The sequence below is a fragment of the Ctenopharyngodon idella genome, chromosome 7 (genome assembly GCF_019924925.1).
Source record: "Ctenopharyngodon idella isolate HZGC_01 chromosome 7, HZGC01, whole genome shotgun sequence".
Classification (NCBI taxonomy): Eukaryota; Metazoa; Chordata; class Actinopteri; order Cypriniformes; family Xenocyprididae; genus Ctenopharyngodon; species Ctenopharyngodon idella.
Window position 1 is genome coordinate 26,227,535 of NC_067226.1, and position 14,469 is coordinate 26,242,003.

Sequence of the window (14,469 nt, forward strand, 5' to 3'; positions counted from 1 at the left end):
GCTTGTTTTGCTATCTTAGTGAGGACATTCCATAGGCGTAATGGTTTTTGTACTGTACAAACTGTACATGCTATCCCCCTACACTACCCCTACTCCTGAACTTACCCATCACAGAAAACATTCTGCATTTTTACATTTTTAATAAAACATTGTTTAGTATGTTTTTAAAGCTATTTTAAATATAAGGACTCATGAAATGTCCTCAAATTTCATGTTTACGTCATAATACCAGTGTAATACCCATGTCATTATACAAATTTGTGTCCTCAAAAATCACAAAAATGCGCACACACACACACACACACACACACACACACACACACACACACACACACACCATGAAGACATATGGTTTTCCACAGTATATATGACTGTGCCAGTGGCTCTGTGTTATTACAGGAGAAAAGCTGCAATTCAACATCAAACATCCTGTCAATCTTCAGCTGCAAAAGCAGCTCATGTCAGTTTAATGACAAAAAATGACTGTAATTGTCCTGTATTATTAAAAGGTGTAACCCAGAAACTGTAAATACCTTTTCAAAGTTCTCCAGAAGATAATGTAATTGCTTATGATTTCTAAATTGTCCAGGCTCTTTAATATTCTTACAACAACCATGTTCTGCGTATTCATCTTAAAATAATTATTGTTTCCAGAATTTCACCAGACAATACTTCTGAAAGGCTTGCGAAATTCTGAATAATATTTACCTCATTGCAAACTGACTTAAAAAAAATAATAAACCAATTCATACTGAGATGAATATCTAGATTAACTCAGTCAGCAAACAGAACTCCCCTGACAAAGCGTCATGCTATTCTAAGTCCAACTGCTTCCTAAATCCATTACTAGCAGCACAGTCCAAAAATAAAACACGAGGAAGAAAAATTACTTCATACAAATGGGCAGTCTTTAAAATGCTCGCAATCACTCACACAAATCTACTATAAAATATTTAGCTGCTCCCATAGCAACCCTGCTCAAACCGCTCATGCAGAAGTAGAAAGAAACATTTAGGACAAAGGGTCACACAGAGATAGAAACTATCCACAATAAAGCTGACAGTTTTACAGAACACAGGCTAGAAGCAGCTGAATATACAGTATATTCAGTTAAGAGCTGCTAAAATAATCACCAGGATAATGTATCGTAAAAGGTAAAACACATTGTGAAACAATTTAGGAATCTTTTGGACATAACGGAGGTTTTTTTTTAGGATATACTGAGCATGTGCTTGAAAAAAAATATATTGTTAGGCTACTAAGCATGAGACTGTAAACTAGATCCATGTAGCATAATGTAGATATTGTAATGGTATAGATACTACTGAGAATGTGTGTGTATGTGAACCTACCTTGACTTCAGCATGCTTTATATTTTTATTCCAGTCCCACACGGAAAGCATGTGTTCATTGGAATCATCGATCACACACAGGAATGTACCAGCATCCTATAGCAAGAAAATAAAAAATAGAAAGGAATTATATTTACATAATAGGTGTTCCAATCACTTCCATGGCCACAGGTGTATAAAATCAAGCACCTAGGCATGCAGACTGCTTCTACAAACATTTGTGAAAGAATGGGTCACTCTCAGGAGCTCAGTGAATTCAAGCATTGTACCGTGAGTCTATTCGTGAAATTTCCTCACTACTAAATATTCCACAGTCAACTGTTAGTGGTATCATAAAGTGGAAGCAATTGGGAACAACAGCAACTCAGCCACGAAGTGGTAGGCCACGTAAAATCACAGAGCGGGGTCAGGGCATGCTGAGGCACACAGTGCGCAGAAGTCGGCAACTTTCTGCAGAGTCAATAGGTACAGACCTGGACTCTAGAGCAGTGGAGACATGTTCTCTGGAGTGACGAATCACACTTCTCTGTCTGGCAATCAGATGGATGAGTCTGGGTTTGGCGGTTGCCAGGAGAACGGTACTTGCCTGACTGCATTGCGCCAAGTGTAAAATTTGGTGGAGGGGGGATTATGGTGTGGGGTTGTTTTTAAGGGTTTGGGCTTGGCCCCTTAGTTCCAGTGAAAGGAACTCTTAATGACAATTTCATGCTCCCAACTTTGTGGGAACAGTTTGGGGATGGCCCCTTCCTGTTCCAACATGACTGCGCACCAGTGCACAAAGCAAGGTCCGTAAAGACATGGATGAGCGAGTTTGGTGTGGAGGAACTTGACTGGCCTGCACAGAGTCCTGACCTCAACCTGATAGAACACCTTTAGGATGAAGTACAGTGGAGACTGCGAGCCAGGCCTTCTCGCCAACATCACTGCCTGACCTCACAAATGCGCTTCTAAAAGAATGGTCAAAAATTCCCATAAACACACTCCTAAACCTTGTGGAAAGCCTTCCCAGAAGAGTTGAGGCTGTTATAGCTGCAAAGGGTGGGCCAACTCCATATTAAACCCTACGGATTAAGAATGGGATGTCATTAAAGTTCATGTGCATGTAAAGGCAGGCATCCTAAAACTTTTGGCAATATAGTGTATATATATATAAGGACTGTCAATAGATTAATTTTTCAATCACGATTAATCGCACACTTATCGTGAAATTAAGCATACACCATTCATCTTGTTTAATGCGTCCATTTTGCCATCATTGCCTATATCCAGCAAAGTAACCATCAGATTGAAGTGCGATTCTCACAAAACTGTATTTTTCAGCTTTTTTCAAGGTAAATTTAGATGTCTTTCTAAAAAAGGACACCAAATAACCAAATATTTTTTCATATAATTCATACATTTATGTACACCAAAGCACCCATGAAAACAATCACAGGAAAAAACGTTTCAGAATTCACAGTGTATAGTATGTGCAACAGCAAAGAGCTTGTTTACATTTTAGACAAGTCAAGTTGCGATACTGAACAGGACCACATGGAGATGCCAAAAGAAACCTAAACCAACCGCCTTGACCTGCACATATATGAAGTACACATCAACATACACAGGACAAATCCAAACATTATCCTGAATGTGTGTGATAACAACGTGAATGTACTGAAATGTGTCTGTACATAAATACAATGTGCGATCAGTGCATTGAGAGCACTCATACATGATTTGTTTGCCCATCAATATAACAGACTCACGCGTGCTTAATGTATGACTCCTGTACGTCACCGCAATCTTCTTTACTTTGATTGCAATCCTCATCCATCAAAACTTTCACAGCAAGAAGCTGGTTTGCTTTATCTAGCCAAGAAACATAGTTTTCATATCATCTGGCCATACAGCGGTGGGATGTTTCAACGTTCCATTCAGACAGGAACAGCGCGATGCGGGAGGGCTTGCGCTCTTCAGATACAATGACACAATATGACAGAGAGTTTGTGTTTTAAAGCGAAACAGACACTGGAATGAATAATTCTCTCTGCCATCTCTGATATAATCAGCATGGACTTTCAGATCATCTAACTGCGTGACGTAAATTACGTTATGACGCAATTTCACATGCTTCCGTATTTTTTAATTATTAAATATGCGTTAAATTATTTTAACGCATTAAGGATTTTGAATTAATCGCATACGTTAACGCATTAACGTTGACAGCCCTATAAATATATATAACTATATATATATATATATATATATATATATATATATATTTTTTTTTTTTTTTTTTTTTTTATTAGACCACCTGTCATAATAAATAGAAAACACAAATATTTTAGCAATCTGTCAAAAACTTTTTAAAACTAGTTTAAAACTAAAAATGTTATTGTCATTTACTAGGCAAATAACAAACTGAAACATCTAAATGTTCTTTATTCACACATAATAACCAACAAAATTATATATTTTATTTTTATTTTGTATGGCCTCCTTTGGCCTTGATAACAGCTTGCATTCTTGCTGCCATTGCCACAGTCTCTGTTGTTGTTGACTTCCACATAGTTTCTAGTTGTTTCCAAAGACTTGCTTTTGATGAAACTTTTGTGCAATCTATCTTTGAATCCATTAAATCCCAACAATAATTATATTTTAGCATTAGAAACACTACTGTTGACTAAAGAGCTTACACATACTGGTGTGGATTAACCATTACAGAAATCACCTGTGGCACAAACATTACATTGGGTGGTGGCCTAATAAATTTGTTAAGCACTGTACATGTTACAATGTTTATTTATTTACAATTAAAATTCTACTATTCAAAAAGACTGACGCAGGCTAAAAGTCAATGTTTCCAGTCTAGAAATGCTTCACAGTCCAAAAGGTCTGGATCCTTGATTATAGTATTATTTTACATATTTTATTTATTCGTTTTTTTGATATTTATACTTTTTGCACATGGAAACAGCACTCTATTCTCTCTGTCTGCGGTGTTTCAACTGGAAAGAATGCAAAATGGGAGGCAATACTCACTGAATTGGAAAACGCTACGGATCCGACACCTCGCTCAAATGTGCCGAGGCCGATCTGCTGCAGTGTCACTAGTGTGTTGGAGTCCCAAATGTGCACAAAGGGCTGAAGAGGCTGACAAACACACATAACCAGCATAAACGCACAGAAAACATAAGCGGGTAATTGATGCACAACATAGACATTGAGTTTGTTTGTTATTTTCCATTTTTTATGACTGTTACACTATTTTTTTAAATTTGTTTTTATAATTTTAATCATCATTTTTCCTTTACAAGTTAAATGAAATGGGCATGTGATGTGACAAATTAATTTTAAAAGGAAAAAATATTACAATTGCATATGAGGCCATGAAATCTACATGCATAAACAATAAAAGAATTTGCAAAATGCAAAATGTATATATTATGTTATATATGTATATATTATATGAAGTATAGTACATCACACTAGAATTTTGACTTCCCAAAACTATCTAAAGTCAACTACCATACTAATTAGTTGCAATGTAAAGCTAAAAAAAAGACATGATCATATCACATCTTGTTAATTAGTGGAATGTGATTTATTCACCTTGCCATCTTTGTCTACCCCTGCTGTCTGTCCAGATGCTACACGCACCTTGTCCGGGTGGATGGCAAGACTACAGGCCAAAAAGTAAGAGGAAAAAGTAAGGACATAATAATCAGAAAAAAATTAGGTGCTCATCTAAATAACTCTCTAAACTCACCATCTGACACAGTCTGTGTGCTTGCGATAATGTCTTTGCGTTTGGTTGCTGATATGATACAGAACCACCACGCACGCAATAAAATAAACTGCTTCTCCAGACGGCAACAGGTAAAGGTTTGCTCGACAGTCCCGTCCCCTGTAACCATAGCTGGAAATAAAAGGATCAAGGAACATTTGCGAAAAACTATGCATTATACAAAGGAAATCTAATTCACTGTGTTTGGCAATGTGAGGTAATATAAGATTTTCAGAAAAAGATGATTGATACTGTTTCAAAAATAATCAAGAGAACAGGTCCTTCGTTCCGAATTTTGCATCATGGGTGCACTCCCCAAAAATATGAAATTGAGAAGTTAAATGTTCAATCCCTATGTATTGGAAGAATATGTCCTGTCTTTCAATAAGTTAATGGTTTAGTTTTCTTTTTTTTTTTTAAGATTTATTTTTGGCAAGTTTTGCCTTTATTATGATAGGATAGTATAGAGTGGACAGGAAGAGAGGTTGGAGAGAGAAGGTCCCGGGCTGGGACTCGAACTCGGGTCGCCCAAAGCACAACAGCGCTATATGTCGGCGCACTGCCCACGAGGCTATTGGCGCAACGTGGTTGAGTTAACAAATAAATATATACATATTTGCAGGTACGCAATAAAATTACATATTTTAATTAATTAATTTATATGAAAGTAAATAAAGTTTTATTTTATTTTATTTTCAATTGTAATACATTAATAAAAAAATAAATGCTAAAAAAACAATGACAAAAGAATTGTTTTAGGATACACCCAGTCGAGATCCAGTTTCTGTGAGGGAAGATCCATTTTCAGCTCCTCGTAGTTTAGAATGTTGGAAGGAATGTACATGGTGATTGGTCGTCCACGGATGAACATCTTGATTGACTGATCTGTAAGCAAAATGAATGTGACTTGAGACATGTGAATGCACAACATGAAAATGTGAAAAAGTTACAATGAGCACTATAGCTTGGATTTTTTCACTTTAGTGGTGCAACATATTATATAACACAAAATTATTATTTTTTTTTTTTTTATGATAAAATTTTTAGGCAACAATTAGTTAGAATTTAGTCCATGATAGAAACCTACTCTGAGTTCCCCTCCTGGATCCCTGAGAACCTGTTAAAAGATAAAACACAAACAAACATTATCTCTGCAGCTGCAAAACACATTAGGAATTCCTGCAGCCCAACTGCACTCCAACTATCTCTACAGGGAGCTCCTATGAGAACACCTCTCTGACTCATCGCTCTCATTGTCTGGACCTGGTTTTGGACTATATCGACAGGGAAAATTCTGTTTTTAACAGGGCTTTTTAAAAGAAATGAGGCAAGCAAGTCAATCTGTGTGTCCACTGCAATGGAATGATAATAAAAGCAACAGCCAGAAACCAATAAGCAAAGTTTGCGTCACAACATCACTGACAACTGAAGATCTTTTACATAATATGGGTTGTTTTGAAGTGAAAGTAGGAATATCTCGTATTCGTTGGAAGTTTTGAGTTTAAACTATATACGACTCCGGCAGGACCGCTATATCAATGTTATCAGAGAGATGTCGCCCAGGTGACGCCGAAACAACATTCCATAAATGTGTCAGTTTCATCCCAGAGGGAAAAGACAACATATGTTTGATGTTGAGCGCAGTCACGATATTTCAAATAAAACCTCCCATTTATTTTTCCCATTCATTAAAGTGCGCAGGTGAATAAATTATTGAAACGCCACACGCACACAAATGAGAAGGCCAAGGCAGGGCTGTGAAAATGTGGTGTGAATTTCTGGCACGCAGGGAAAAGGAAACAGACATCCATCATCCTGGTCAGAAAAGTCGAGTAGTGCGGTTGCTTAACCGACGAGAGTAACTTTCCAGTGTGAGCACAAGCACTCCTGTGTCTAACTGCTCAAGGAAACATGCATAATGAATAAACAAACAAATAAATATATAAAGACTAGACATGAGACCACTAATGGCTTATTATGGTAATTAAAATTCGCCTGTGCTCAGTAACACTTACTCATAAATGTTTATATGCACAGTGACCTCACTGCACCACATTGCATTTGGAGAGAATCTGTCCTCTAATCTAGAATTTTTTTTGTCCGGGATTCATGAAGGTACTGCAGGGGGTCTGTGGATGGATACACTACCGTTCAAAAGTCTGGGGTCAGTACGATTTTTTTTTTTTTTAGTAAATTAATACTTTTATTCTGCAAGTATGCATTAAATTAATCAAAAGTGACAGTAAAGACATATATAATGTTACAGAAGATTTCTATTTCAAATATCTGCTGTCCTTTTGAACTTTCTATTAATCAAAGAATCCTGTAAAAAAAAAAAGGTTTTTGAGGAAAACATTCCAGGATTCTTCTCCGTATAGTGGACTTCACTGGGGTACAATGGGTTGAAGGTCCAAATTGGTTTCAATGAAGCTTTAAAGGGCTCTACACAATCCCGGACGAGAAATAAGGGTCTTGTCTATCGAAACGATCAATCATTTTCTAAAAAAAATAAAAATGTATATATTTTTTAACTACAAATGCTCGTCTTGCACTAGCTCTACGATGTGCCACGCGTTACACAATCACGTTGGAAAGGTCACGTGTGACGTAGGTGGAAGTACGGCGGTAGGGCGAAAAACTCAATCTAATTTTCTTCTCCAACTTCAAAATCGTCCGACATCATTTTACCTTTTTTTGTAAAGGCCATTTGACTTAGTCTTTGCACGTTCACTTTGTAGACACCTGATTGGTACTCCCGCCTACGTCACACGTGACCTTTCCATTGTGATTACGTAATGCGTGGCGCATTGCAGAGCAGTGCAAGACGAGCATTTGTGGTTAAAAAGTATAAACATATTAATTTTTTTTTAGAAAATGACCGATCATTTCGCTAGATAAGACCCTTATTCCTCGGCTGCGATCGTGTAGAGCCCTTTGAAGTTGCACTGAAACTGCAATTTGGACCTTCAACCTGGTGAACCCCACTGAAAACCACTATATGGAGAAAAATCCTGGAATGTTTTCCTCAAAACCTTAATTTCTTTTCAACTGAAGAAAGAAAGACATAAACATCTTGGATGATATAGGGGTGAGTAAATTATGAGGAAATTTTAATTCTGAAGTGTGGTGTTCTTTAAGTAGACACTAGCTATGTTTGTTTGTTTGTTTGTTTTATTTAACAAAATTTAAAACATAATATAAAAAAGTCCAAAAAAAGACTAGTTCATACACATTTCAAAATTGTTGAGGATAAAATACACAAAAAAGCCATTAGGCTTATTTCCATTGTGGTCCTCGGTATCTTAAAAAAAAAATGGACGAACAAATCATTAATGGAGTGCAATTCACATTACGTTCAGAAACTCAGTACACACAAACTTCAAAGTTCAAACATCAATGATAAAACAACCATTTTTTAACTTCCTTTCTAAAAATACTCTCATCTTGTATCTCTTGGATACACCTAGGTAATTTATTCCAAGCAACAGAGCTAGTAAATAAAAAATAATTTTTTCCCATTTCACTCTTAAACCTACAAGGATATATATCATTTCTACTCACCCTTGTAGAATGACAGTGAACCTCTCTTACAAATACATAATATTCTAACAGATACTTTGGAACCATTTTCTTTAATATCTTAAACACCATTACTAGTTTTAAAAAAATTACCCTTTTTTCTACTTTTAAAAAACTAATTTTCTTATAATGTTCCTCTCGCAAATACATCCGTGGGTGTACTTTCAAAATAACCCTACACAACTTATTTTGAGCAGTCTGCAATTTATTTTAATTTCTTTGAAATACCGCTATACCAAAAAATTGCAGCATAATCAAAGTGTGTCTGCACTAATGCACCAGCCAACATTTTAAGAGTTTCCGTATCTAAAAAACCTGACTGTCTTGCTAAAAATTTTATTCGATTACAAATTTTTGAGTGAGCTAAAACAGCCATCTTTTCTCCTGTCAAATTACTATCCAAAACACAACCCAAATATTTTACTTCTCGTTTAGGTGTAATAATTTGATCTCCAACCTTTACCTCTAATCTAAAACATTTTTTCAATTTAGCAGCCGAGCCAAATAATATAACTTCAGTTTTCCCTAAATGTAAAGACAGTTTATTATGGCAAAACCACTTAGAGACCCCTTCAATCTCTCTATTTAATTCATATTCAATAACATCCTTCCTCTCATGAGAGACAATTATTGCTGCATCATCTGCATATAATAAAAGCTTATTTGAACAAGCCAAATTTAAATCGTTAATATATAATAAAAAAAGTAAAGGACCTAATACACTCCCTTGTGGAACCCCATATGAAATGTTCAAACAATCTGAAAACACCCCATTTAAATCTACTATCTGACACCTATTTTCAAGGTAAGACTTAATCCATTTACAGGCCATATTACTAAAACCCATCGCTTTAACTTTTAAGTGCAAAATACTGTGATCGACGGTATCAAATGCTTTTTGCAGATCTAACAGTACCATCTCACTTAACTTCCCTTTATCCATTTCTTTCCTTATATAATCCATTAAAAATAAAATTGTTGTCTCAATGGAGTGTTTTTTCCTAAAACCAGATTGAAACTCATACAATATATTATGTTTGAGAAGATAGTCTTCAATCTGCTCAAAAATAATATTTTCCATCACTTTAGATAAAGCACTCAGAATTGACACCGGCCTATAATTATTACACTCAAACCTACTACCCTTTTTAAAAAGAGGAATAACTCTTGCTTTTTTTAACTCGTCAGGAACCTTACCTTGACAAATTGAAAGATTTATAATATGGGTAACCATTGGAGTAATAAAATTGGCTGAATCCTTAAGAAACTTCACTGGAATATTATCTAACCCTGTTGCTTTCCTACTTTTAAAATTTATTAATTTATTAAAAACATTACTCTCCTTTACTTTGGTAAACAAAAAACCTCCCAGTATAATACCGCATTTAGCATAAGACTCCTTAACTAATTTATCATTAAATATACCAATTTGTGCTGGAAGCTCATTTACCAATTTTTCTGCAACCGTAGTAAAAAATCTATTAAAATGATTTGCTACCTTTGTCTGATCCGATATCAAACTTCCATCTACTTTAAGGCTAATTTTAAAACATTTTATCTTAGTCTTTTCCTGATACCCTAAATCTCTTAATGCTCTCCATAATTTTTGAGGATCTTGCTTCCTTTCACTAATCATGTCCTTAAAAAAAGTTTTTTTTTGCCTCTTTTACCTTATCTCTTACTTCGTTTCTTTTACGTTTAAATACCTCAAAGTTATCATTATTTCTATCCCTTTTAAAAGCCTTAGAAATGTCATTACGCTCCTTAATTGCCTTTAAAATACTATCATTCACCCAAGGTTCAGTCCTTTGCTTAATTCTTATATCCTTATAAGATGCAACCTTATTCAAAACTTCTAAAAAATTAATCTTAAACCTATCCCAGGCCAAATCCACATCATCACACTGCAACACCTCAGTCCAATTAACCTTACTAAGTTTTTCTATAAAATTTTGTGGACTGTATTTCCATCCAAAGGTGCAAATTCAACTTATGCACAAAATTGGAATATTGCATAAAACATTTGCGAATGAAGTAGTGTTTCCAACCCAAGAACAAAATCATCACTTCCTGAGAAACTGGTTCAAAATATTTGTAATAAAAATGGAAGTTGCTGTAATTGGGGAAGAAACTGTGCCTCTTTTTTCAAACATCATAAATGACTTGTGTCTAAGTGTCTCAGAGCACGCAGAAAAAAAACAAAAAAACAATGAACGCTGTCATGTTATCTTGCATTGGGATGCCTGGTGTTTGTTAACGCAGTCATGTGAGATGCTTCTGGAAGGGAATTATACCAAATCATTCTGATGACAGACTTTGGCTTCAGCTGGTCTGCTGCATCATCATTTGATTAGGTTGCCTCTGTATAGTGTATAACACACTTTAAACAAATGTAAATATCTCTCAGATTATACAGCGGCACAGTAAATCCAGGACATGGTAAAGGAAGTAGAGATACACAATGTAACAATCAGCATAATGCAATAATATTATTTATGAAAGTAATTATAGAGGCGTAATGAGAAAAACAAGCGTTATTACATTAGTGGGTTCCTGGGCTGGCTAAGACTGCCTTGGTTAAAATGGTAGATAAAAAGCTGAAAAGTTGTTCCCATTATTATTTTGAATCCATAGGTGTATGTGTGAGGCGTTGATGAGAGATTCAAATATATTATGTTGCTGATTCTTTAAATATTCTTTTCCATTCTTTAGCTGAGGGAAAAACATTTTATTCAAGAAATTGTAACCTGACACTCCTGACGTTGAAACTGACAATTAAAAAACCTGAAACTAACAATGACATGATGACTACATTATGAGTGACATTCAGAAAGGTTAAAAGCATGTTGTTTTCCTAACACATGACAGCTTTTCCAGTAATCAAACGCACTGCAGGGCATGAGAATAGAAAGGAGCATTGTAAACTGCATAAATAGTGTGACAATAAGAAACTGAAGATCTCTATATACAGGGCAGAGGTACCGTGGGAATTTAAGTAAAAAATGGGAAAACATCGACCTAATGCAAGTCTGAATTATGACACAGGCTGCTCAGATAAGAATAATAAAGAAAAAGAAGGAGAGATGAAGTGAGAGATGCCTTACCTGTGCTAGAGATAAGATCTTTTGCCCGGCTATGGAGACAAACACATCAATGAAATAATGAATGAATCATTTAACATACTGAAAACAGATAATATATATTTAAACATGGCAATCACATCAACCCTTCAACACAACAAGAAATGTGTTTGTTTTTTTAACGGCATGTCAGCATCTTTAGCTATTTTATCACAAAAACCATACTTCAGTTATAAAACTACATTATTATAAATTATTATTTCGTTTTTTTTAGAAACTAAAGCTATTTAATACCCATTTTACAATAAATGTGCATTCAAATATTATATAACTTAATCTCTATCGAAAGCATCTGTGGCATTCTGTCAATTTGTCCTAAATCATTTTCACTTCCTACTTTGAGTGCCCCTGTTATGCGAAAATTACCTTTCATGTAGTGTGTAATATAGCTGTCTGTGAATGTAAAAGGTCTGCACAGTTTTAAAGATCAAAGTGCACGACAAATAAAGTTATTGTCTCCTAAAAGAAAACACTCAGGAATCAAACACTGAGGAAGCCTCCAGAGGTGAAATTCAGATTTGTTAATAGGCGTTTCGTTTCCGACACGCGCTGTAAGCGGTAGGCCAATCACAACAGACTGGACTGCCTGACCAATCAGAGCAGAGTAGGCTCTCGGAAATGAGGGGTTTAAAGAGACCGAATCGTTTATGGAACCATTTCAGACACTGTGAGAAAAGAGATGATGCTGAAATGTATATTATGAGAAATGTTATGAGAGTGTTTTTTGATATTGGATGCATGTAAACCTGTTGTAGGAGACAAAATTAGAAACATTTAAAATAGCACAATAGGGGCACTTTAAGTTTAAGAAAAAAAAAAAATGGAGATACTTGGGCCAACTGATAAAACTTTATAAAGTAACTTTTTACATGATATCCAAGCAAGGATGGACATAACACAACTAATCCTACATGGAGCAAACTCCACTGACAGGAAAGGATGATTTAGACAACTTTACAACTCAAATAACAGAATCATTGTAAATGCTTGAACGATAATATGAGCATCACAGTTTTTATTTAAAAGCCTCTAAAAGACTTGACCCAAAGACATCTATTGTATGTGCATTACCACAACAATCTTTCTGTTGTTTCTATAAACTGAGGGATGAGTCATAACGATTTTCTGTGGTAATCGACAGCATCATAGATTGTGCTGATAGAGATGAACTTATTATTTACTCTGAAATATTCACTTATGATAAGTGATAAGTTCAGAGTATGCTTGAACTGAAGAAAACGTCTCTCACCTCTCTAGACTCGGAGACCGTGTGAGTAAGTTTGTCGAGGAGGCCGCTTTCTTAGAAAGCCGCTGTTTGGTCTTGTCTTGGGAGTCCTTACTTTTCTCACTGTTCCTCCTGACCCTGATTTCAAGAAGAGACATTCGTCAGTTACTGCATGTGGCATGAAATCAGATTCACAGAGCGCATGCAAGCAGTAATCAATGCAGATATGAGCATGTTAACATGAACATCACAGAATGTGCTTAGCATGTTTTGAGTTTCCCATCAAGTTTGGACAGCATGCAAATGCACCTACATTATCAAACCCACTACCCACAATCACCCACAATCAATCAATCATGCAGACACACACAAGAAAACCATGCAAAAAAAAAAAAAAAAAATTAGAAATCAGTGAGTTAATGCCACTAGAGTTACAGTGAATTTGCCCCATATACTTATTGTGTGTGGGAGTATGAGTCTGTGCTCAGTGAGGGATTGTTTCCTCTAGCACGCCCTATTTCCTGTTCTTCTGAATACCCTTAGAGGCATCCAATAAAAGCTACACGAAACAGGAAATAACTGTGGTCATGTGATCAATGATGATACTTGCGGTGACAGACAGAGAAGTGAAACGCAGCTGATAAAGAGGACTGTCCACTCTTAAACAATGCGGAAACCCTCACCCTGTCACACTTTTAACAAATTTTTTTATCGTAGTCGGAATTAACAATAAAACATTTTCCCTCAGTTTCACAGAAAAGGCTTAAGCCTAGTCCAAGACTAAAATGCATGTTTGAGCTGTTTTAACTGAAAACAACTTGTACTAACATATCTTAAAATATGCCAGTGTCATTGTTTTGTCTCAAGATGCACACATGTTTTTTTGGCATGTTTATAAAAGCTACTTAAATGTTCTAACTGAACTAAGGCCTAATCCTGGCTTAATCTAAGCCCTGTCTAAACCTATATTAGCCAGGCTGCTAACTCAGACAATATTTGGATATTTAGAGACAGTCTTGTAAACTGATAATGCAAAAATGTTTATAAATATTAATTTACTATCAGATGTGTCTCATTTTCCATCACATCTACCGTTAAACAGTTTGGGGTCAGTAAGATTTTTTTTTTTTTGAAAGAAATTAATTCTTTTTTTCAGCAAGGATGCATTAAAGTGCTCAGAAGTGACAGTAAATACATTTTTAATGTTACAAAAGATTTATATTTCAAATAAATGCTGTTCTTTTGAACTTTTTATTCAAAGAATCCTGGGGGAAAAAAGTATCAGTTTCCACAAAATATTAAGCAGCACTGTTTTTAACATTGATAATAAGAAGAAATGTTTCTTGAAAGAAATGTTTCAAATTAGCATATTAGAATCTTTCCTGAAGGATCATGTGACTTTTT

At 35.4% G+C, this 14,469-nt stretch overlaps 1 protein-coding gene across 2 annotated transcripts in view; it reads right to left on the reverse strand.

Annotated features, from left to right (window-relative positions):
- Positions 1–14,469, reverse strand: part of eml3 (EMAP like 3) — a 45,786-nt gene that overhangs the window by 10,221 nt on the left and 21,096 nt on the right. For both annotated transcript variants that reach the window (XM_051898605.1, XM_051898604.1), the window contains 8 exons: positions 13,090–13,203; positions 11,805–11,833; positions 6,209–6,238; positions 5,886–6,006; positions 5,104–5,253; positions 4,947–5,016; positions 4,377–4,487; positions 1,353–1,448 (listed from right to left, as the gene is read on the reverse strand). In XM_051898605.1, the coding sequence (XP_051754565.1) occupies positions 1,353–1,448; positions 4,377–4,487; positions 4,947–5,016; positions 5,104–5,253; positions 5,886–6,006; positions 6,209–6,238; positions 11,805–11,833; positions 13,090–13,203 (721 nt within the window). The remainder of the gene's footprint in view (positions 1–1,352; positions 1,449–4,376; positions 4,488–4,946; positions 5,017–5,103; positions 5,254–5,885; positions 6,007–6,208; positions 6,239–11,804; positions 11,834–13,089; positions 13,204–14,469) is intronic.